Here is a 19,444-nt window from a genome sequence, read left to right as displayed (position 1 = left end):
GCTGGGGGTGGACAAAGGGCCCCCTCGCCCTTTGTTGGCACCACACTCCTTCCCGAGCAGTGTGGTATGGGCCTTGCCTGGGGCGGTGCTGCCTGTGCGCTGCCCTCCCCAGGCCAGGGCGGCCCCTGGGCGGGTGGGGGTGAAGTCCAGCTGGACGCGGAGTTCTGGCTGCCCTCTTCTACCCTCGCGGAGCCCAATGCACGGAGCTGCCAGCCTCGCGGGGATCGGGACAGGCCACGCGGCAAGGGGCCAAGGGGAGCAGGGGTGACCAGCGAGAGCACACGCCCCCAGCCCCAGCCAGGTCCAGCTGCTGGGGCCTCTGGGAGTGTCTGGAGGCCAGCGGCCCGCCCCGCCCATTCCGGTTGCCAGGAAAGGCGGTCTCTCCCTGGTGTCCCAGCCTCCTGGTGCGTCCCGCTGGCTGGGCGGGCTTTGGGGAGCGCGGCGTCAGGGGGTGGACGGGCGGGGCGGCCAGAGTCCGGAGTGCGGGGGTAATGGCGGCAGAGCAGGACGCAGAGGGGCGCGCGGCGGCCCGGCCGCTGCTCACCGACCTCTACCAGGCCACCATGGCGCTGGGCTACTGGCGCGCGGGCCGGGCGCAGGACCAGGCCGAATTTGAGCTTTTCTTCCGTCGCTGCCCGTTCGGTGGAGCCTTCACCCTGGCCGCTGGGCTGCGCGACTGCGTGCGTTTCCTGCGTACCTTCCGCCTCCAGGACGCAGGTATCCCCCGGGCCCGGGAGCCCCTCCTACCCGGCCCCCTTGCCCCGCCCACCACCACTTCTGCCGCCCCTAGACGTGCAGTTCCTGGCCTCGGTGCTGCCCCCAGACACAGACCCGGCGTTCTTCGAGCACCTTCGTGCCCTCGACTGCTCCGGGGTGACAGTGCGGGCCCTGCCCGAGGGCTCCCTCGCCTTCCCCGGCGTGAGTGCGGGGTAAGCCGGACGATGGGGTGGGGCTGAGTGGGCCCACGGTGCCGAGCTGACAGCCCGCCCCACAGGTGCCGCTGCTGCAAGTGTCGGGGCCACTCCTGGTGGTGCAGCTGCTGGAAACGCCACTCCTCTGCCTGGTCAGCTATGCCAGGTGGGGCCTGGGGTGCCAGGTGGGGCCTGGGGTAGGACCGGGGCTCCTGCCCAAGACCCGAAGGCTGGGCTCCGAGGAAGGAGCGTGGCCCCGGGGTTGGATGGTGGAGCCCAGGGTCCTGGAGAGGGACCTTCCGCTCCCACCGTGCAGGGTCCCAGGAGAGGACGGCTCTGGTTGGCTTCCTGGCCCTCACGCAGGGCCCTTGCCCTGTTGCTCCAACAGCCTCATTGCCACGAATGCAGCGCGGCTTCGCCTGATCGCAGGGCCGGAGAAGTGGCTGCTGGAAATGGGACTTCGGCGAGCTCAGGGACCGGATGGGGGTCTTACGGCCTCCACCTACAGCTACCTGGGCGGTGAGGGCCAGGAGAGGGAGGCAAGGTTTGGGAAAGGAGGCCAGCCCTGAGATCCCCCTCACTACAGTACCTGAAGTCCCTCAACCTTGCCTGATGCCCTGGTCCAGGCTTTGATGGCAGCAGCAATGTGCTTGCGGGACAGCTGCGGGGCGTGCCTGTGGCCGGAACCCTGGCACACTCCTTCGTCACGTCCTTTTTGGGTACCGAGGTGCCCCCTGACCCGGTCAGTACCCCTGTCAGCCCCACTGCAGTCCAGAGGGCAGACCCCCAAAGCCAGCCGCTGCCCAAGGGGAGGGAGGGACCAGTTCTTGCTCTGCACTCAGGTAGGTGCCGTGCCTGGCCCACCTCAGCCACCCTGGCAGGCAGTCTTGGTGCTGCACTGGGAAGCTGGCAGGCAGGTGGCTCAGACCCTTTACCAGGGACAAACCAGACCCCACCCTGTGCTCTGGATCTTCCATCCTTCACCAGTTCGTCTCCCTAGATGTTGGCTCCTGCTGCTGGTCAAGGCCCCAAGGTGGACCTGGCCGCCTGTGTGGAGACATGGCTGGAGCGTGTGTGTGCCCACCTGGGGCTGGGAGTGCAGGAGCCACACCGGGGGGAGCGGGCAGCCTTTGTGGCCTATGCCCTGGCCTTTCCCCGGGCCTTCCAGGGCCTGCTGGACACCTACAGCGTGCGGAGGTGAGGCCCAGGCATCCCCGGAGCGGGCTCAGCCGAGCACCTTCAGGCCCCCGACCGCCTTGCCCTGCCTGCAGGAGCGGCCTTCCTAACTTCCTGGCTGTAGCCCTGGCTCTGGAGGGGCTGGGCTACCAGGCAGTGGGCGTGAGGCTGGACAGCGGCGACCTGCTTCAGCAAGCCCAGGAAATCCGCGGAGTCTTCCGAACGGTGGCGGCCCAGTGAGTCCCCGGGGTACTTTGCCTGCTGAGACCCCATCTGGGGTTGGAATGTTGGGATGGGACAGAGGAGGGGAAGGAGGGACCTTCCCAACCTTCACCCCTCCCACGGTGAGGCTCTCTGGTGTGGTCGCTACCTCAGTAGAGTAGGCACGGCCCTGGCGAGGAGGCTGGGGTGGGCTCACTCAGGGGCCTGCAGGCAAAAAGGCCAGAGCCAGCATGGCTGAAGGCAGATTATCAGGGGGTGGGGAGATGGCATGACGGGTGGGAGGGGACCGGTGCATCAGGAGCAGCGGAGGGGCTGCCCACACAGGTTCCGGGTGCCCTGGCTAGAGTCGGTCCCTATCACCGTCAGCAACAGCATTGATGAGGAGGAGCTGGCTCGGCTGGCCCAGAAGGTGAGTGGGGCGGGGGCAGGCCAGAGGGCGGCTGGGGGCCCCAGGCCTGCAGGTGCTGGACGAGCCCAGGGCTGCCTCCCGTCCCCTCCTCCAGGGCAGCGAGGTGAACGGCATCGGCATCGGCACGAGCGTGGTCACTTGCCCGCGTCAGCCTTCCCTGGGCTGTGTCTACAAGGTGAAGATGGGGCAGGGGCCCTGTGGGGGCGGGCTGGGCTGGGTCATGGGCCCGAGGAGAAGGGTCCAATTCTGCTGACACCCTGTCTCCGCAGCTGGTGTCCGTGGGAGGCCAGCCACGAATGAAGCTGACTGAGGACCCAGAGAAGCAGACATTGCCGGGGAGCAAGGCTGCCTTCCGGCTCCTGGGCTCCAACGGTGAGGCCTGCCTTGCTGACCCTCTGCGGTTCGGCTCAAGGCCTCTGGCCCCCCACGTTATTCTTGGCACCCCTGACACGCACACACACACAGGGTCTCTGCTGATGGATGTGCTGCAGTTGGCAGAGGAGCCACCTCCCCAGGCTGGCCAGGAGCTGCGAGTCTGGCCTCGAGGGGCCCAGGAGTCCTGTACCGTGAGGCCGGCCCATGTGGAGCCACTTCTGCGACTCTGGGTCCAGCAGGGACAGGTGACCACCCCTACCCACCCCACTAGGCTGCACCTTCAACCCAAATCAAGCCCTGACACCTGACCTAGAGCCAGCCCCTTCCTTCCCTCTTCCCCCCAGCTGTGTGAGCCCCTCCCATCTCTGGCTGAATCCAGAGCCTTCGCTCAACTGTCCCTAAGCCGTCTGAGCCCTGCACACAGGCGGCTGGAGCAGCCTGAGCTGTACCAGGTGAGTGTCGGGCCCACATTGTCAACCTGACCTGTGTGCTCTCTGCCCCGACAGCCACCCACTCTCCCCTCCTCTCCACCCTGCAGGTCGCACTGTCTGAGAAGCTACAGGCCCTGGTGGACAAACTGAGTGCCAGCAGTCCCCATGAGAGTCCAATGGTGGGAGTTGCCTGAAATTAACATGAGTCATTCACTGTCCCCCACAACTTGTCATGTGTCGTGTCTTCACCCAGCCTGCCACTCACTGGAACCCCAGGGCCTCCCGGGGTGGGCTGGAGTCAGGGATCAGCGTGAGGGCTCGTGCTTCCAGGGGAGATCCTGCTCGGCCCGGGCAGGGAGGTGGCCCTGTGCCGAGGCCTGAGGGTGGTGAGGAGGTAGGCTAAGGGCAAGGAGTGTCTGAGGCCTGGAGAGCTGGGAAAGGGCAGGGCTGTGGGGAAGGGAGGCCTCTGGTGCCCAGCTGGGAGTTGGGGTTGGTACCATGGAAGGCCTCTCCCTGCTGGAGGCTCGAGAAGGGGCACCTCGGGGTGGGATTAGAGTGCCAGATACAGGAGCTCCAGCATTCCTGTGACCATGCGCTGCCTAAGGCACTGTCCTCAGGCAGGCTCTGTGGGGCACCTTGAGCTTCCCAAGCCAGAGAGCAGCCTGGTGTCACCTGCCACTGCTGCTGCCAGCCCTGCAGGACCCTGCCACTGGGGAACCCTGTGGCCCTGCGCCCCACCCATCTGGCTCCCTCCTGGCCTTGGCATCTGTCATGATGCTGACCAGCCTGGGCCTTGGGGACCCGGCTCCTCGGAAGGGAGAGGAGTGGGTCCGGGCCTGCGCTAGAGCCAGTGAAGAAGTTGAGGGGACAGAGGGCGGCTCAGCTCTGTGCAGGCAGGCTAGTCAGGTCTCCAGAGGGGCCACTCAGGAGAGCAGTCTGGGGCTCTGTGGACGTGAGGGTGGGGCCCGGGCCTGGCCTGTCCAGGCCTTGAAGCAGGTGTGGGCGTGGAGGTGCTGACTCTCCAGGGCGCTTCCCACAGCACTGCCACCTGCCAAGGTATTTGGCCAGACCAGCTCTTCTGGCTCCTCTGCCCAGGCTGGGCAGTGCCCCTGAGTTGCTGGGTGACAGTGACGGTGGGAATTTAGGGCAGAGGCCCAGTCAGGCCATCCCTGGGGGACAGGTGGTTGGAGGAAGATACAGACACACAGACACACAACAGAACATGCACTGGCCCCAGGTACCCACAGGTCACCACTTCTCAGCTCTGCACTTCCTTGGTGCTGGGACCCAGAGCACCTCCCGCCTCCAGTGATGGCGGTCACCTGCAAGGACACCTGAAGGCACAGGGCAGCTCCTCTTGCCTCTGGCTCCACCCCAGGGCTGCCCCGAGCTCAGAGATGTGGGCAGCTCTCTGAATTATCCCCGTTCCCAGAATGGCTGGGTCAGAATGCAGAGGGGACAGCCCAGGCCCAGCCTGGACCCAACGGCTTCTTTGGGGCTGAATCAGGTGAAGGCTCAGCTCAGGGCTAGGCCCAGCGTTCTGGACCCTGCCAGGGTCTCTTCAGGGCTGTCCACACCTTCCCCAGGGTCTTCTGCCTAGAGGAGGCAGAGATCAGGGACAAGGACCCTTCTCTCCCCTTGCAGACCTACTGTCTCCCAGGGACCTTCCCTCTTCCCCAGGGCCTGGGGGCAGAGTCAGACCCCAGGCGCTCAGGCTTCTCACCCCAGATGCTGGCCACTCACCTCCAGCAGCCCAGGCAGGAGGGGCTTTCACAAGCCCCCAGCAGGCACCACTCCTGGGGACACCTCTGTGTGGCTCCCCAACCCCCACACCCACACCCACGCATACACACACACACACACACACACACACACACACACACGCCACCACGCCCGTTCTTGGTCCCGCCTGCCTGGGACATGCTTCTAGGTCAGGCCTGGGCATGACTTCCTGGGAAGACTGGTGGCAGGTGCTACAGGCTGGGCCTGGCTGAGCGGCTCAGCGTGTGTGGCGGCCATGGCTGGGGGCGTGTGGGGCCGGCCCCGGGGGGCCCCTGTGGGGGCTCTAACCTTGACAGCTCTGGCCGAAGGGATCCGGGCCAGGCAGGGGCAGCCCCCGGGACCCCCTTCCACAAGCCCTCAACCTGAATCTGAGCTTGAATCTGAAGTGGAGCCCCAGAGGGCAGCAGCCAGCCCCACAGCTGGCAGTGAGACCTTTTGCCGGCCGCCGGCCCAGGAGCCAGCCCCAGTGATACCCCATCAGGTGAGCAGGAGGATGCCTGGGGGGCAGGGGAGATAAAGCGGAGGGAACAGTGGAACAAACAGAACAATAGAAAGGCACAGAGGCTTTGTTTAGAGCTGGGAGGGGTGGGGAGGAAGAGAGTGGGAGAGGCAAGGGGTCTTCATACACCCCCTCACCCCCAACCCCAGACTCCCCAGAGTTCCTGGGAGGATGGGGCCCTTGGAGACCTGGCGTTGTACACAGCTGCCTGCCTGGAAGATGCTGGTTTTGCGGGGACCCAGGCAACAGCCCTCACCCTGTCCTCAGTCCTGGAGGCCCAGGGGGAGCGGTTGGAGGACCAGGTTAGCCCCCATCCCCTCCCTGCCCCAGAGTCTCCTGCCCATTCCCCTCCAAGTTTAGGGGTTGGAGCAAGCAGCCCCCTTCGGATCACACCTGCTTGGGGGGGATTCAGAGGGTAATAGACAGGGGTGAGAAGGCCTGACTGCTGCCGTTCACCCCTCCTCGCCAGGTTCGTTGTCTGGTGCGTGGGCTGCTGGCACAGGTGCCCAGCCTGGCAGAGGGGAGGCGCCGGCGGGCGGTCCTGCGGGTGCTGAGCGCACTTGCCCTGGAGCATCCTCGGGACGTGGTGTGTGCACTGCTGCCATGCTCACTGCCCCCAGACCGGTAACCTGCCCCGCCCCAACGCACCACTTCCCCGCCGCCCCCATGCAGCTTCCTTCCCCTTTCCGGCTTGGTGGCAGAGTCTGGCCCAGGGTGGGGCAGGTGGTGGCGCGGGCAGAGCCTTCTAATTTCGTCCCTTCCAATCCTGCCTCTCACCTCCCACCTCGGGTCCTCAGAGCTGAGCTCCTGGCCTGGGGCCTGCCTTCTCTCTCCAGGTCTCTCTTGGAGCCCAGCCTGGGGAGGGCGCTCCAAGGCCAAGTGAGCAAGCCAGGTGGTTTCTGCACCCCAGCACCCCTGGCTCTTTGGCTAATCTGCCCCAGGAGAAGTTATCTTTCGTTTTATCCTCTATGGTGATTGTTCCTAATACCAGGTTTGTTTCATTGTTGCCAGCCCAGCAAGGTTCTGAGTGGTCCCTGCCAGGCGGCCAATCCCCCGGACCTGGCTGTGTTGTGGTCTGCATGGATGCCATTCATTTTGTTTCTCTGGGATTGGTTGGAGGCGGTTTGCCTGCCCCTCCTCCTGCTGGAGTCCTAGTGGCCCTGACCTGGGGACTTCCCACATCCCACCAGGCCCGTCTCACATGCCCCGTGCCCCCAGGGCGGCGGCCGAGCTGTGGCGCAGCCTGAGCCGGAACCAGCGGGTGAATGGGCAGGTGCTGGTGCAGCTGCTCTGGGCGCTCAAGGGCACGGCCGGACCCCAGCCGGAGGCTCTGGCGGTAGGTGGCTCCAGCCAGCACTGCCGGGGATTTCCCTGGCCTTGGCCCAGGGGGACAGGAGAGTTGACCCGAGAGGGGTGAGGGCAGCAGGCTCTCAGCTGGGCCATGCCCACCCATAACACCCCTCAAGCGCTGAAGCCTCGTCCCAGTCTGTTCTTCAATGCCTGAGCCAGTGGGCTGCTTGTTCTCCAGGCCACTCGCGCCCTTCGGGAGATGCTGGCCGTATCCGGCTGCGTGGGGGCCACACGGGGCTTCTACCCGCACCTCCTCCTTGTTCTGGTCACACAGCTACATGAGCTGGCCCGGGGCACGTGCTCCCCTGACACTCCCAAGGTCTGGGCCCCATCCTACCAAGGGCCACCACACAGCCACGCCAGGTGAGGGTGTGCACCGGGGGAGGCGAGGGCTGGGCCAGTGCCCTCCTGGCCCTCACTGCCCACTGGTCTGCTGCCCCCACCTCCAGCTGCACCGTGGAGGCCTTGAGGGCCCTGCTCACTGGTGACGGCAGCCGCATGGTGGTCACGTGCATGGAGCAGGCCGGTGGCTGGAGAAGACTGGTGGGAGCCCATACGCACCTGGAGGGTGTGCTGCTGCTGGCCAGGTGCGGGGCATGAGTGTGGGAGAAGAGGCAAGGGCAGGAGGCGGCCGGGTAGAGGCTTTGGGAGGGGTGAGGCCAGAAGTGGAGGGAGAGCTCCCATTTCTGCCCAATCACAGTGCCATGGTGGCCCATGCCGACCACCACCTGCGAGGCCTGTTCGCAGACCTGCTGCCGCGGCTGCACAGCACGGACGATGCCCAGCGCCTCACAGCTATGGCCTTCTTCACTGGGGTGAGCTTGCCCCCAAGAGGGGTGGTTGGTGTGACTGGGGACTCACCCCCTGTGCAGCCCGGCCTGACCGGGATCGCCAGTGCGCTGACCCTGTGTGCTCCGCCCAGCTGCTACAGAGCCGGCCCACCGCCCAGCTCCTGCGGGAGGAGGTCATCCTGGAGCGGCTCTGCACCTGGCAGGGCGACCCCGAGCCCACCGTGCGCTGGCTGGGCCTGCTTGGCCTCGGCCACCTGGCGCTGAACCGCCGGAAGGTGAGGGGCAGGACTGGGTGAGGGGGGTGGGGGCTGTGAGGGGCCCACCACGAGTCCTTGCCTCCGCAGGTGCGTCACATGAGCACACTGCTGCCCGCGCTCCTGGGCGCCCTGGGCGAGGGTGACACACGGCTCGTGGGCGCTGCGCTGGGGGCGCTGCGGAGGGTTCTGCTGCGGCCGCAGGCACCAGTGCACCTCCTGAGCGCAGAGCTGGGGCCACGTCTCCCACCCCTTCTGGATGACGTGAGCCCCGCCCCGCCCTCCGGCCCCGCCCCCACACTGTTCCCCCCCCCCACCCCCCACCCCCCCCCCACCCCCCCCCCCCGCCTCTTGCCGCAGGATCCCCGCCCAACCCCTGGCTCCCGCATTGGCCCCAGTCCTGGCTCCCAGATCGCACCCCCAGACAGCAGCCCTCCTATACCCTCTCCCTGCTTGCTCCACACTGACTTCACCCTCCCCTGCAGGCCCGGGACTCAGTCCGCGCCTCTGCGGTGGGGCTCCTCGGGACGCTGGTGCGGAGGGCCCGGGGCAGGCTGTGGGTGGGGCCTCGAGGCCCCCTGCGCAAGCTGGTGCTGCGGAGTCTCGTGCCGCTGCTGTTGCGCCTGCATGACCCCAGCCGGGACGCTGCTGAGGTCAGCTCAGCCTGCTAAGACTGCCCCACTGCTGTCCCCGCTAGAACCCCCACCCGGCCCCGCCACAGCTGCCTTTCCAAAGACTTCGGGTCAGGGACTTCCCCATGGAGCACAGGTGCCCACGTCAAGGGCAGCCAGGTCCCTGGTCTTTCTGGGGCCTCTGCTCTGGGCTCCTCTACTCCGCATCCTGTCCACCCACCCCTGGCTGCTTCCTGCCGCTTTCAGAACGTCTAATCTTGCTTCCTTCCCCTGTTCCAGAGCTCAGAGTGGACCCTGGCCCGCTGTGACCAGGCCCTGCGCTGGGGCCTGCTGGAGGAGATGGTCACTGTGGCCCACCACAACAGCCCTGAGGCCCTAAGCCGGATCTGCCAGCGCCTGGTCAGTAAGGGGAGGACAGTGACGGTGACGGGGTGTGGTCAGCTGCCCACTTGGCCCAGTATACACCAGGGCCACTCTCCTGAAACTGAGTCTCCCCACCCTTCTGGCCAAGACGGTGGCACCCAGGGGGTCTCTAGGGGGCCTTGGCCCCTTAACTCACTTGGAAGCCGCCTTTCTATGCAGAACTGGGCCTCTCAGCCTGCCACGACCCCTTCTGTCCCCAGGTTCAATGGTACCCAAGCCACGTGCCCAGCTTCCTGAGCCAGACCCAGGGCTACCTGCGGAGCCCACAGGACCGCCTGCGCCGGGCAGCTGCCGTGCTCATAGGTGAGGCAGCCCTGGTCACACTGTCCTTTGCACCCAAGGCTCTGGGAGCTGGGCCAGCCCCTGCCTGCTGCAGGCGTGGGGCCAGCACTCAAGGGTTTGCTTTGGTCCAGGCTTCTTGGTCCATCACTCGAGCCTCAGCTGCGTCAACCAGGACCTACTGGACTCCCTGTTCCAGGGTAAGGACCCGACTCACCAGGACGTGGGGTCCCAGAGAGGTGATGGGTACTAGAGTGGAGTGGATGGGAGTGGACAGGTGGACGGCTGGGGACCTGCAGCCATCCTGAGAGCCCTCCCTGCCACATGAACCTCCCTGTCCCCGCAGACTTGGGGCAGCTTCAGAGTGACTCTGAGCCCTCTGTGGTGGCAGCAGCACAAGTGTCCTGCCAGCAGGTGGCACTACTGGCCCGAACACAGCACTGTCCCCACTGCTGGCGCCTCCTTGGCCTCCTGCGCCTACCCCACCTTGGCCAGCACCACGCCCACCCTGCTCGGCTCCCACCAGTCTACGAAGACAGCCCGTTCCAGCACTGGAGCCTGGCTGGCCACTGGGACTGCTCAGGACCAGGCTGAGTCTGACCGGCCTGCCCTCCGGGTGGGAGTCAGGGGTCTGAGTGGGGCGCCCCACCACTCTGTGGCCAGTCTGGGCAGGGCCAGTTCTGCGGAAGAGGTCTCCCTGGAGGGGCACCAGGGCTTGGTGCTGGACACCGATACCTGCCTTTGGAGCTGCCCGAGGCCTGCTGCACACAAAGAGCCCTCTCCAGGAGCGCCCCACCGTGACAGCCACAGGGCCCGGAGGGAGCCCATGTGCCTTCTGCCCGAGCACCAATTCACCCTCAGCTTCTCACCTCTTACACCTCTGGGTCCGCCTGTCCCCCTCAGGCCTATGGCTCACCAAGCCCCTTGGAGTGTGCCCTGCCCATGGCACCTGGCCTCCCAAGCCAGACTCTGGTGGGGGACAGTGTGAAGCTGGCACAGCCCTCTTCCTGGGCCTCTACCTGTCGGGCCCTCCTGGCCACCACAGCAGCCCAGCACCCTCCATCGTGTGCTCCACTCCCTGCTGGCCATGCCCTGGCCTGAGGTCCTCAGGTTCCTGGCCACATCCTCGCTGCTCAAGAAGCTTTGATCTGTCCACACCTGCTGCCCCACAGCCTGGCCCCACTCCATCCCCCCATCATGGTGTCAGACCGCCCCCCGGACCTTCTCCGGATCATGTCCCCTGACCTCCCCACTGGACAGCACAGGCCCGAGATGATGTCTGCAGGTCCAGCTGTGAGGCACCCACATCCACAGCCCACCAGGCTGAGCCCTCGCCTCGGTGCCCCAGCGCCTGGCTCAGGGTTGAATGAGAATGGCAGGACTGGACGTTCGGGGAAGGGGCCCCTCTGGGAGTGTCTGAAGCTGTGACTAGGCCCCTCCAGACCCTGCCAAGTGGCTTCCTCCACCGGGAGTATCCCCCTTGAGGTGTCCTCCTGCCCTCCCAGGGCCCCCCCAGAGCTGCTTCCTCAGAGAAGGAGGCCTCGACTCACACAGCCTCTTGGAGGCTGGGGCTCTGTCCATCCCCATGGAGAGAGTTTAAAATAAACGCACGGGTTAGAAGGCTCAGCATCTGTCTGTGGCCTGGTTCTGGGCCGAGGCTGTGGTGCCGGTGTGCTGGGCCTGGTCCAGGACCGGGCTGCGGCCAAGGTGACAGACGAGGCATTATGTGGCCAGGAGCAAGGGGCAGCCAGGGGTGGGCGCAGCAGTCAGGCAGCTTCACCCTGAGACGGGAGGCTGCGCAGAGGGGGCTGGGGTCTCCTCGTTGGGCAGGCATCCCCAGGCTGGGGAGGCTCAGGGCAAAGGCACTTGTCTGTGTGAAGCCAGAGGTATGGTTTGCTGTACCAGTCCGGAGCCCCCAGAGCAGCTGCCAGAGCTGGACTGAACTACAGGAAATATATTGGGGTCACGCTGGAGAGGCCAGGAGGCCAGCAGACCCCCGAGGGAAGGAGACGGGGGGGGGAAGGGAGGGTGGTGGTGTGCGGGGACACGGCAAGCCGGTGTCGCGGGTGGTAGGAGAATTTACCAAAGACAAAGAAGAGTTTGAGAGACAAGGAAGAAGTGGAAACGGGCACAACAGCTGGGCGACAGCGGGCCGCGCGGACAGCGATCGGAGCCCGCATGCCCCGGCGTAGACGTGCGGGGGCTTACGTCAGGGACAGGGCTGTGCGCGCAAGGGGTGCTGCGTGCGCAGCTGGGGCACAGGCACCAACTGGCAACTAGTGAGGCTCGGCGGGGGCCGTTCTAAGTCACGGGGTTTATGACTCTGGTAAGGGCAGGGTGTGCAGTGAGGCCTCCTGCGCCCACCCCACCTCAGCAGGCACCACGCCCGCCCTGCCCGGCTCCCTCCAGTCTACGGAGAGCCCATTCCAGCACCAGGGCTGGCCCGCCCGGGTACTGTGAGACTAGTGGTTTCTAGGGGCAGGCAGTTTGGCCAGGGCACACATACGTCAGGGAAACATGCTCTTTATCTTTTTATGAAGGAATGTAGGCACATGGAGCATCCAGGAGTGGGGGTTAAGGACTTCAAGAACGCCAGCCTGCCCCACAGGTGGGAGTGTCCTCGGGGGTTCTCAAGCCAGTCACTCATCAGGGAGGCGCCAGCTCCCAGGCCTGTGGGCCCCTGGCAGGGCTGGATCGCCGCCTCAGTTCCCATCACTGCAGGCAGGTCTGTGAGCAGCATCCTCACAGCCGCCTGACTTGGTCTGGGCCCGGGGCTGGGCTCAGCAGGACCCTAGTGGCCCCCCTCCGTTGTGGCCCCCAGGGGCAGAAGCAAGCCTGGCCCCACATTCCTTGCAGCCCAAGAGCCAGAACCTGGGTGGGCATTTGATGCCTGCTTCTCCCACCAAGTACACACTTGTCCGAGCACAGCATGGCGGGGCAGGCTGGTGGCAAACCCCCACAGTGATGCTCACCTGGACGGAGAGCCCAGCTCAGACGGAGGCCTGGGCAGACACCACCCTACCTCTTCTCACGCCACCTCCACCCTGTAGCAGGCCGTATGTAGTACAGGCTGTCTCCTGAACGATGCATCTGCCTGCATGTGGTCATGTGTCCACCTGCCTTGCTATGCCGCTCGCCCAGTAGTGGGAAGCCCTGCCAGACTCCGCGCCTGCCGTGTGTGAGGTTCCTGTAAAGCCTGTTGCTTTGTCCTAGGAGTGCCACCCTTCCTGGGGATTTGCCGGCTGGAGTCCAGGTGGAGCAGCGATGCCATAGCCCTGTTCCCAGGTGAATACTTCTGGTCTGTAAATGCCCAGGCTGCCCAGATCCCTCGGATCTGCCTGCAAAGAGCCCATCTCCCCGCATGGGGCCAGGATTGGGAGCACTAGGATCGGGGTGCACTCTTTTCCACATGATGCCCTCCTGCCTGGATCTTGATGCTCAAATATTCTCAGGTGAGCTACGCCACTGGAGACCTCAGGGCACTGGTGGTCCTAGAACCTGAGTGCTGACGGTCAGACTCTCCAAAGGGGGCCTGGCAGGGCCCAGGACTTAAGTCACTGCCTGGCCTTGAGGGTAGAGTCTCAGGGCCAAGAAGCGGCTTTCCCGCTCCTCTCACTTAGTGCTTTCCAGAACCTAAGCCGTTCCAGTCCTGTCCACCTTGCTTTTGCCTTTCAAGTTCCCCTAACAAGGTTCCCCAGGGAGCAGCATGGCCCTGGTGAGCACAAGAAGGCCTGAGAGGCATCCAGCGTCTCCCGTCACCGTGGGAGGGGTCGGTTTCCAGGGGGTTTCTGTACCTAGATCTGGGATGTTTGGGGTGCATGCTTCTGCTTGTTAATTTCACTGTTGGCCTTGACCCAGAGTTTTCTCGGGGGTTAACTTCCCAGTCACAGCCGAAGCCATCACCCCCTCTCTTTAGCCAGTCCTGGACCACAGGCTGTGACCCACAGGAGGCTGCAGTCCTGGATTCCCACCGAGGCCACGCCCTGCAAGGACTGCAGCTCGGGGACCAGGAGGCCTCTTCTCCAGAGACTCTTACCTCTGAGTGAATGGATTTGGATGAAACACACCCCAAAGGCCAGTTTCTCTGGTTCGGGTCACTTCCCCAGGGCCTCCACGCAGCCCCAAGAGTGCAGGTCCATCTCTTGTCAGCCCACCGGTTCTCATCCCCTTTGCAGCCCCTGCCTCCATCAGTATGCTCTCAAGTTCCTTGAAGCAGAGAGACCCATCCTGGGGGTTGACTTGCTCCGCTTCTTTCACAGGCTGGCCTGCTGGGGAGGGGCCAGGAGCCTGGCCACATGGCTGGTCACCTCGCAGTGGCCCAGTCCCAGCACGGGGATGGTTCCCCTGGGTGCCATCATACAGCAGGAGTGAGCCCACTGGGAGAGATGCCTGCCTTGGACCTCCACGTTCCTCCCTATGCTGTAGGGGCACAGTCCCCACCCCTGCCCCCTACCCCAGATATAGGGCCCTTCAAAAGCTCAGTGAGCCATTTTCCCTTCGTTCAACACATTTGTTTACTTTCCCCAACTCCCAGGCCTTGTGGTGAGCTACCCACATGGCTGGGTTGGGCTCCTGGCTGCTGGGTGGGCAGGAGACCTGTCCTTCCAGGACAGCTGTCCCCACGAGTGGGCAGATGGGCAGGCCAGCTAGCAGGGCTGGCTCAGCTTCGACAGCAGGGCGAGGCAGGCGTAAAGTGCAGACGTGCAGCATCGGGCTTCCGGCTCCCAGCACACCTGGGGGTCGCCTACCTGTGGCGCTAGGCCACACTCCTCTAGCAGGACCCAGGAGGGTGCCTCTGGGCCCCAGCTGCTCCCCAGGAGCTCGGGTGGCAGGGACACAGCCCTGTGCTCCTGCCATGGGGAACTCTGCTTCAAAAGGCTCCGCACCTGGCAGGACAGGATAGGAGGTGGTAAGTGGGGCTCTAGGCATCTGGCCCAGCCCTTCCCCTTCAACCCGGGCCCTCTCACCAGCCTGAACACCTCAGACAGGGCCCCCATCTCCAGCACCTCAGCCAGAAGCACATGCTGGGTTTCACTCAGCACTGGGGAGAGACCTTGGGTAAGAAGCGGGTCTGGGAGTCCCAGTTGGATGAGCCCATACCCCTGCCCGCCGGCCCACCCCGGGGCCTCTCACCAGCCAGAGCTCCCAGCAGGTAGGAGACAGGGCCGGCAAGTTCCTCTTCCAGCTGTCTGGAGGGGAGCACCAGGCACTCGAGGATGGCGCCCACTGGACCGTCCTGAGGCTCCACCTGCCCACCGCAGAGGCCCCGCTCCAGCTGGGGACACAGGCGGGGCCGCTAAGCGGGCCTGAAGGGCACAGGCACCCACCCCGCCCTGCCCGCCCGCCCCACGCAGCCCACTCACCAGCTCCTCCAGGGCTTCCAGGGCGTGCTCGTCCTGCAGCACCTGCCCCAGGCCCCTCAGCAGCTGCCCACATGGCTCCTCGGACAAGCCCTCCAGACCTGCGGCCCAGGCCCCCACCTCCAACTGCAGGCCCTGGAAGTCCTCAGTGGTCTCCAACTGGTCCTCCATGAGCCCGTCTGTGGGAACAGGGCTGCCATCACCCAGGTGCCCACATGGCCCTGGGGAGCCCTGGTCAGGAAGGGCAGACACCAAGGGGCAGAAGGGGAGCCCACCAGGGGCCCCAGAGGTGGTCAAGAAGGTACTGACCTGACAGGAACTTGAGTTGGTCGGAGTTGGTCCTTGTCATGGCGGAGGTGTGGAGGGACGGCCCTGGCTGGCCGCCTGGACCCGTGTGGCCTGGGTGAGGCAGAACCGGTCACCTCCCTGGGGCCCTCACAGCTTGTCACCGCCACCCAACACTGGCCGCCCAGGGCCGCGGGAGGAGGCCGATGCGGGCTGTTCAGCCCATCGCCTGTGCCCGTGTGTTGGGGGTGGGTGTCTGCGCTGTGCTGGGCAGGAGAATGGGCCTCACCTGCCTGCAGTGGCCTGCTGAAGGTCCTCTGCTTCTTGTTCGGGAAGAGGAGGATGTCTGGCAGCCAGGCAGGAGCAGAGACGAGGGAGGCAGTTTGATGGAGCCACGCAGTTCCCCCACTGTGCCCCACCCTCCACATGCCTGAGCAAGGGACCCTTGGCCACCCCAACCCGTGAAGCTGTGCAACCAGGTGCCCGCAGCAACCCCAGCCGATGGGTGGCTCCTCCAGGCCTCCTTGCCCTCTGCCGTGGAGTTTGGGCCCCAGAAGTCACCCCGCTCCCAGCTCACCCCAGTCAGGATCAATAATTAGCTGGGCCACCCGGAACGCGAGGATGCTTCCCGAGGGGATGGTGACCGTCTTCTTCCGGCTCAGGTGGCCCTGGCCCTTGCCCTGAGGGATGGATACCGGCTCAGAACTGGGCTCTGGATTGTGGGGTGATGGGATGCTGGTGGCAGCGACCTGCCTGTCCACCCGGGGACACTGCCCTTCTCCCTGACACATGCCCACTGCAGGGCCCAGGCCACCTACCTGCAAACAGATGGCTCCAGGCAGTGCAAACTGGCCTGAGCCCTCCTGCTTGTGGGTCTGGGTGATCTCCACCTCCTTCTGCATCTGCAGCACCTCGGTCACCACGAACATGTCATCCCCACGGCGCCGCAGCTGCTGCAGGATTTTGTGCTCGGGCTTCCGCAGACGCCTATGGTGAGCGAGCCAGTGGGGAGCTCACAGTGGGGCAGCCTGCCCTCCTGCCCCTGCCACCGGACCGGCTCCCTCCCCAGACCTCAGCCTTTGTGCCTGTGGAGCGGGTGACGTGTCTGCCTAGGCATGGGACACCCATCATTCTTCTCTCAGTCCTCCCGACAGTATTCGTGGGTGGGTAGGGGTGCAGGAAGAAGGGACAAGGTCCAACAGGGATGGGCGGATGCCTTCAGGTCCCCTGGAGGCTCCCACCCCTTTGCTGGCTGCCCACTGGCTGCTCTCTTCCTGCCACCCCCCAGATCCAAATTTCACGTCTCCACTCTGAGATAATGGTCCTCCTCAACAGTGTCCTTGTGTCTGTCCCATCCCAGCAGCCCAGCTTCCCTGCAGCAGGACCTTGTCTAACCCTAGACCCCCCGGGCCCTGCCTGGCCCGCCCGGCCCCCCTGGCCCGCAGGACGGAGGCCCCCTTGACCTCTGTGCCTCCTTCTCTGCCTGGTCCCAGCATGTTCCTGCCTCTGGAACTTCCTTCAAATTGTGCTGACCTCAGCCTGTGCTGACTACAGACACCCTGTGACTTCTGATGTCCCAAGGTCATGACGCAGAGGCTGCTCAGGGCTTACCTCTCTCGGTGCATGGCTTCCCAGGTGCTGGGGGCCACTCGTAGCATGCACACGTTCATTGAGGCACTGGAGCTGCTGGACCCCGCGGCCTTGCCTGAGATCTTCCCCTGTCCTGGGGCCGCTAGCTTCACACTGCCCTTCAGCTGCCCGTCCATAGTCTCGTGGAAGTGGAAGGGGCCGTCCTGCTCCACAGCTAGAGCGAGACCAGAGCTGAGGCCCCATCCAGTGCTGCCTGTCCTGCCTGGGCCAAGGGACCTTTGGAAAGGGCCTGCCCTCTGGAAGCAGAGCACCCAGAGGCCCAGAGCAGGTGGCAGCTGGCCCACCCACGCCCCTCCCACCTTTGGCTCTGACTCAGTGCTAGGTGGGTACCTGGCTCCGGGGCATCAGGCTCCAGGATGTCCCTGAGGGACAAGTTGACACATTTGTAGCGAGGTCTCCAGAACCATGAACTCAAGGGCCTCCTGCCCAAAAGGCAGTAGGGCTGGAAGCTGGTGGAGCTCCACAGGCTGTTCACTGGAGTTAGCTCCTTACTGTGGTCCAGCTCCTGGACCACGCTCTTGACCACCCTCTCAAAGGCGGATGCCATGCTCCTGAGGCGGGCAGGTGAGTCAGGCCTCGCACACACAGGGCTGGAAGTGGGGGGAAGTAGGTACTTGGATGTCTCCAGAAATGGGGAACTCTCTCCCTCCAAGGCAATTCTGCGTGGTGAGGCTCTGACTGGCAGAAAGCCCTTGCCCCTGGCTACTACCCAACACAGAAAGAAACAGCGTGGACCCTGTCACCCACTGGTCCACCTGTCCGAGGCGCCATGAGCACCTCCAAGCTGGGACATCATTCACAGCCCTCAGTGGGACTCAGGCCATGCATACCACCTGTTCTGTGACCAGAGTGCCCACACGAAGCCCAAGAAAGTCCTGGAACTCTGAGGGTGGGGGTGGGGGTGGGGCCAGGGGTGGGGCCACCCTCGGCCACCCACTGAAGCCTCCATCACTGTGTCACCACAACAAGGCCTAGGGCTGCTCGTGGAAAGCAGCCCTAGAGGAACGGCAAGGCGAGGCGGGAGCCTGCAGCAGCTGTCTCCCTGGCTGAGGTGCTCAGAGGTCTGGGAAGAAAGAGAAGCCACCAGTTCTTGGGCGTTCGGCACAGGGGCCCCAGCAAGGCCCAGCCATGGTGTCCTCAGCTCCTAGGCGTATCCTCTATGGCTTCCTCTGTGCCCCTGGTCTAAAGCTGAGTCCACAGGAGTCTGAGGCCAAGGTGGGCCTGACCCAAGACAGATCAGGGTTCCAGGCACGGCGGTCAGCCCTCATGAAGCCTCGGAGCCTCGGTGCTGGTCTGAAATCCAAATGGGCCAAGGGGCACCTGAGGGGCCAAACCAGCCAGTCTGGGGGGGAGCCCCCTTTCCGGAGGCCGGGGACTTCCCCAAGCCAGTTCGGGATTATAGGAGTCCTTGGGGGCTTGAGGAAACCCTGGGCGGGTGCCGGGGCCAGGTCACCTCCCAGAGGGGCTGGCCTCCCCCACCCAGCGCTAGCAGAGCCCAGCCTGCCTGGCAGCGGAGTGCAAGTGTAGGTAGGGCGCGGGGGCAGCTCACCCTGACTGTTGCACCCAGGCCCCACTGCCACAGCGCTGAAGCCGGTGTCCTGACGGCTCTGCCCTGGAGCTGCCTGCAGAGCAAGCGCACCGCCTGGAGATTACCAGACTCAAGAGTGAAAGCGGCCTGGTGCAGCGACGATGTTCCGGGAAACGCCCCTTGGTGCCGCCCCGCGGCGGCGGGAGAGGGGAGGGCAGGCTCGCGCCCCACCTAACACTGCCTCCAACGGCTTGGAATGTTTCCCATCTTTCTCTCCTAAAAGTCTGGGCCACAGCAAAGGGTCTGAATACACATTTCTCCAAAGAAAATGTACAAATGGCCAGCGAGCACACGAAAAGATGCTCACATCCTTAGCTGTCAGGGACATGCAGCTCAGACCACAGTGAGATGCCTGTCATGCCCAACAGGATACCTGTAATGTAAAAGAGAGGTAGCAAGCGTCGGGGAAGATGTGGAGAAATCGGAGCCCTCAGACACTGCTGGGGGATGTAAAATGGTGCAGCTGCCTTGGAAAACAGTCCAGCAGTTCCTCAAAAAGTTAAACAGAGAATTACTTTAGGTCCCATCCATCCCACTGCCAGAGGTTTACCCGAGGGAAAGGAAAACACACATTCACATGAAAACCTGCACATGAGCGTTCACACAACGTTCTTAGGAGCCAAAGTGTGGAAGCACCGCAGCACCCACCTGCACACAGAAGCACGAGTCAGCGAGACGTGGTGAACCCCTCCACCGGAACGCTCCCGGCGGGATGGCGCTCAGCCCTGGAAGGAAGTCCTGAAACACGGTACAATGGAGACGAACCTCGGAACACTGCCACGTGAGAGAAGCCAGGCACAGAAGATCTTACAGGAGTCAGGTACACGGAATGTTCAGAACAGGCAAAGCACAGGAACCGAAAACAGATTAGTAGTTACCAGGGGCTGGGGGAAGGGGAGCAGGGCATGACGCGGTCTCCTTCGGGGCGATGGAAATGTTCTAAAATGGGTTGTGGCAATGGTTGCACAACTCTGAACATGCTAAAACCCGCAGAGTTGTACACTTTTAATGGGTGAACTACTGGGGA

The 19,444-nt window shown here is 64.4% G+C and overlaps 3 protein-coding genes across 20 annotated transcripts; 2 read left to right on the top strand and 1 right to left on the bottom strand.

The window, feature by feature from the left end:
* The first annotated feature begins 413 nt into the window (after positions 1-413).
* NAPRT (nicotinate phosphoribosyltransferase) lies at positions 414-3,750 on the top strand. 3 transcript variants are annotated; one of them, XM_072949897.1, is made up of 13 exons: positions 417-717; positions 791-918; positions 995-1,077; positions 1,300-1,430; positions 1,538-1,653; positions 1,912-2,108; positions 2,183-2,323; positions 2,634-2,718; positions 2,813-2,893; positions 2,988-3,090; positions 3,184-3,338; positions 3,438-3,545; positions 3,632-3,750. In XM_072949897.1, the coding sequence occupies exons 1-13, from the start codon at positions 492-494 to the stop codon at positions 3,716-3,718; spliced, it is 1,641 nt and encodes a 546-aa protein (XP_072805998.1). In that variant the 5' UTR covers positions 417-491; the 3' UTR covers positions 3,719-3,750. The 3 variants fall into 3 exon arrangements, with proteins under 3 accessions (XP_072805999.1, XP_072805998.1, XP_072806000.1); XM_072949898.1 differs by lacking the exon at positions 1,538-1,653 and having other exon boundaries at positions 414-717; positions 1,912-2,323; XM_072949899.1 differs by lacking the exons at positions 417-717; positions 791-918; positions 1,538-1,653.
* Positions 3,751-3,794: 44 nt separating this feature from the next.
* On the top strand, positions 3,795-11,153 carry MROH6 (maestro heat like repeat family member 6). Of its 10 annotated transcripts, none has more exons than XM_072949877.1 (15): positions 3,798-5,787; positions 5,955-6,107; positions 6,275-6,391; positions 6,642-6,796; positions 7,024-7,141; positions 7,430-7,518; positions 7,605-7,742; positions 7,856-7,970; positions 8,078-8,221; positions 8,291-8,464; positions 8,686-8,853; positions 9,112-9,231; positions 9,456-9,558; positions 9,669-9,734; positions 9,881-11,153. In XM_072949877.1, exons 1-15 carry the CDS (start codon positions 5,542-5,544, stop codon positions 10,126-10,128), a joined length of 2,154 nt encoding a protein of 717 aa, XP_072805978.1. In that variant the 5' UTR covers positions 3,798-5,541; the 3' UTR covers positions 10,129-11,153. The 10 variants fall into 10 exon arrangements, with proteins under 10 accessions (XP_072805982.1, XP_072805978.1, XP_072805981.1 ...); XM_072949876.1 differs by having other exon boundaries at positions 3,799-5,787; positions 7,334-7,518; XM_072949881.1 differs by lacking the exon at positions 8,686-8,853 and having other exon boundaries at positions 3,795-5,787; positions 7,334-7,518.
* A 906-nt stretch (positions 11,154-12,059) lies between these two features.
* Positions 12,060-19,333, bottom strand: GSDMD (gasdermin D). 7 transcript variants are annotated; one of them, XM_072949872.1, is made up of 11 exons: positions 19,296-19,333; positions 19,066-19,155; positions 17,160-17,191; positions 16,791-16,983; positions 15,998-16,166; positions 15,757-15,859; positions 15,469-15,525; positions 15,204-15,293; positions 14,898-15,073; positions 14,668-14,809; positions 12,060-14,420 (listed from the first exon to the last, which is right to left on the bottom strand). In XM_072949872.1, the coding sequence occupies exons 4-11, from the start codon at positions 16,943-16,945 to the stop codon at positions 14,005-14,007; spliced, it is 1,308 nt and encodes a 435-aa protein (XP_072805973.1). In that variant the 5' UTR covers positions 16,946-16,983; positions 17,160-17,191; positions 19,066-19,155; positions 19,296-19,333; the 3' UTR covers positions 12,060-14,004. The 7 variants fall into 7 exon arrangements, with proteins under 7 accessions (XP_072805973.1, XP_072805971.1, XP_072805972.1 ...); XM_072949870.1 differs by lacking the exon at positions 19,296-19,333 and adding an exon at positions 18,379-18,451 and having other exon boundaries at positions 19,066-19,289; XM_072949873.1 differs by lacking the exon at positions 19,296-19,333 and adding an exon at positions 14,502-14,575 and having other exon boundaries at positions 14,046-14,420; positions 17,160-17,419; positions 19,066-19,289.
* Between the last annotated feature and the right edge of the window lie 111 nt (positions 19,334-19,444).

Source organism: Vicugna pacos, chromosome 25, assembly GCF_048564905.1.
Source record: "Vicugna pacos chromosome 25, VicPac4, whole genome shotgun sequence".
NCBI lineage: Eukaryota > Metazoa > Chordata > Mammalia > Artiodactyla > Camelidae > Vicugna > Vicugna pacos.
The sequence above is the reverse complement of the archived record's forward strand: the minus strand, read 5'-3'. Positions and strand labels throughout refer to the sequence as shown.

Bases quoted from the DNA above. Each gene is read 5' to 3' on its own strand.
- GSDMD (XM_072949867.1), bottom strand. From the start codon at position 17,376: ATGGCATCCGCCTTTGAGAGGGTGGTCAAGAGCGTGGTCCAGGAGCTG. The intron at 15,526-15,756 runs GTGAGCTGGGAG...CCTGGCTGCCAG, and splicing joins AATTATTGATCCTGACTGGG to ACATCCTCCTCTTCCCGAAC. The intron at 15,294-15,468 runs GTGAGGCCCATT...TGCCTCACCCAG, and splicing joins CAGCAGGCCACTGCAGGCAG to GCCACACGGGTCCAGGCGGC.
- MROH6 (XM_072949876.1), top strand. From the start codon at position 5,542: ATGGCTGGGGGCGTGTGGGGCCGGCCCCGGGGGGCCCCTGTGGGGGCT. The intron at 6,797-7,023 runs GTTTGTTTCATT...CCGTGCCCCCAG, and splicing joins GTGATTGTTCCTAATACCAG to GGCGGCGGCCGAGCTGTGGC. The intron at 9,735-9,880 runs GTAAGGACCCGA...CTGTCCCCGCAG, and splicing joins ACTGGACTCCCTGTTCCAGG to ACTTGGGGCAGCTTCAGAGT.
- NAPRT (XM_072949897.1), top strand. From the start codon at position 492: ATGGCGGCAGAGCAGGACGCAGAGGGGCGCGCGGCGGCCCGGCCGCTG. The intron at 1,078-1,299 runs GTGGGGCCTGGG...TTGCTCCAACAG, and splicing joins TGCCTGGTCAGCTATGCCAG to CCTCATTGCCACGAATGCAG. The intron at 2,324-2,633 runs GTGAGTCCCCGG...CTGCCCACACAG, and splicing joins TTCCGAACGGTGGCGGCCCA to GTTCCGGGTGCCCTGGCTAG.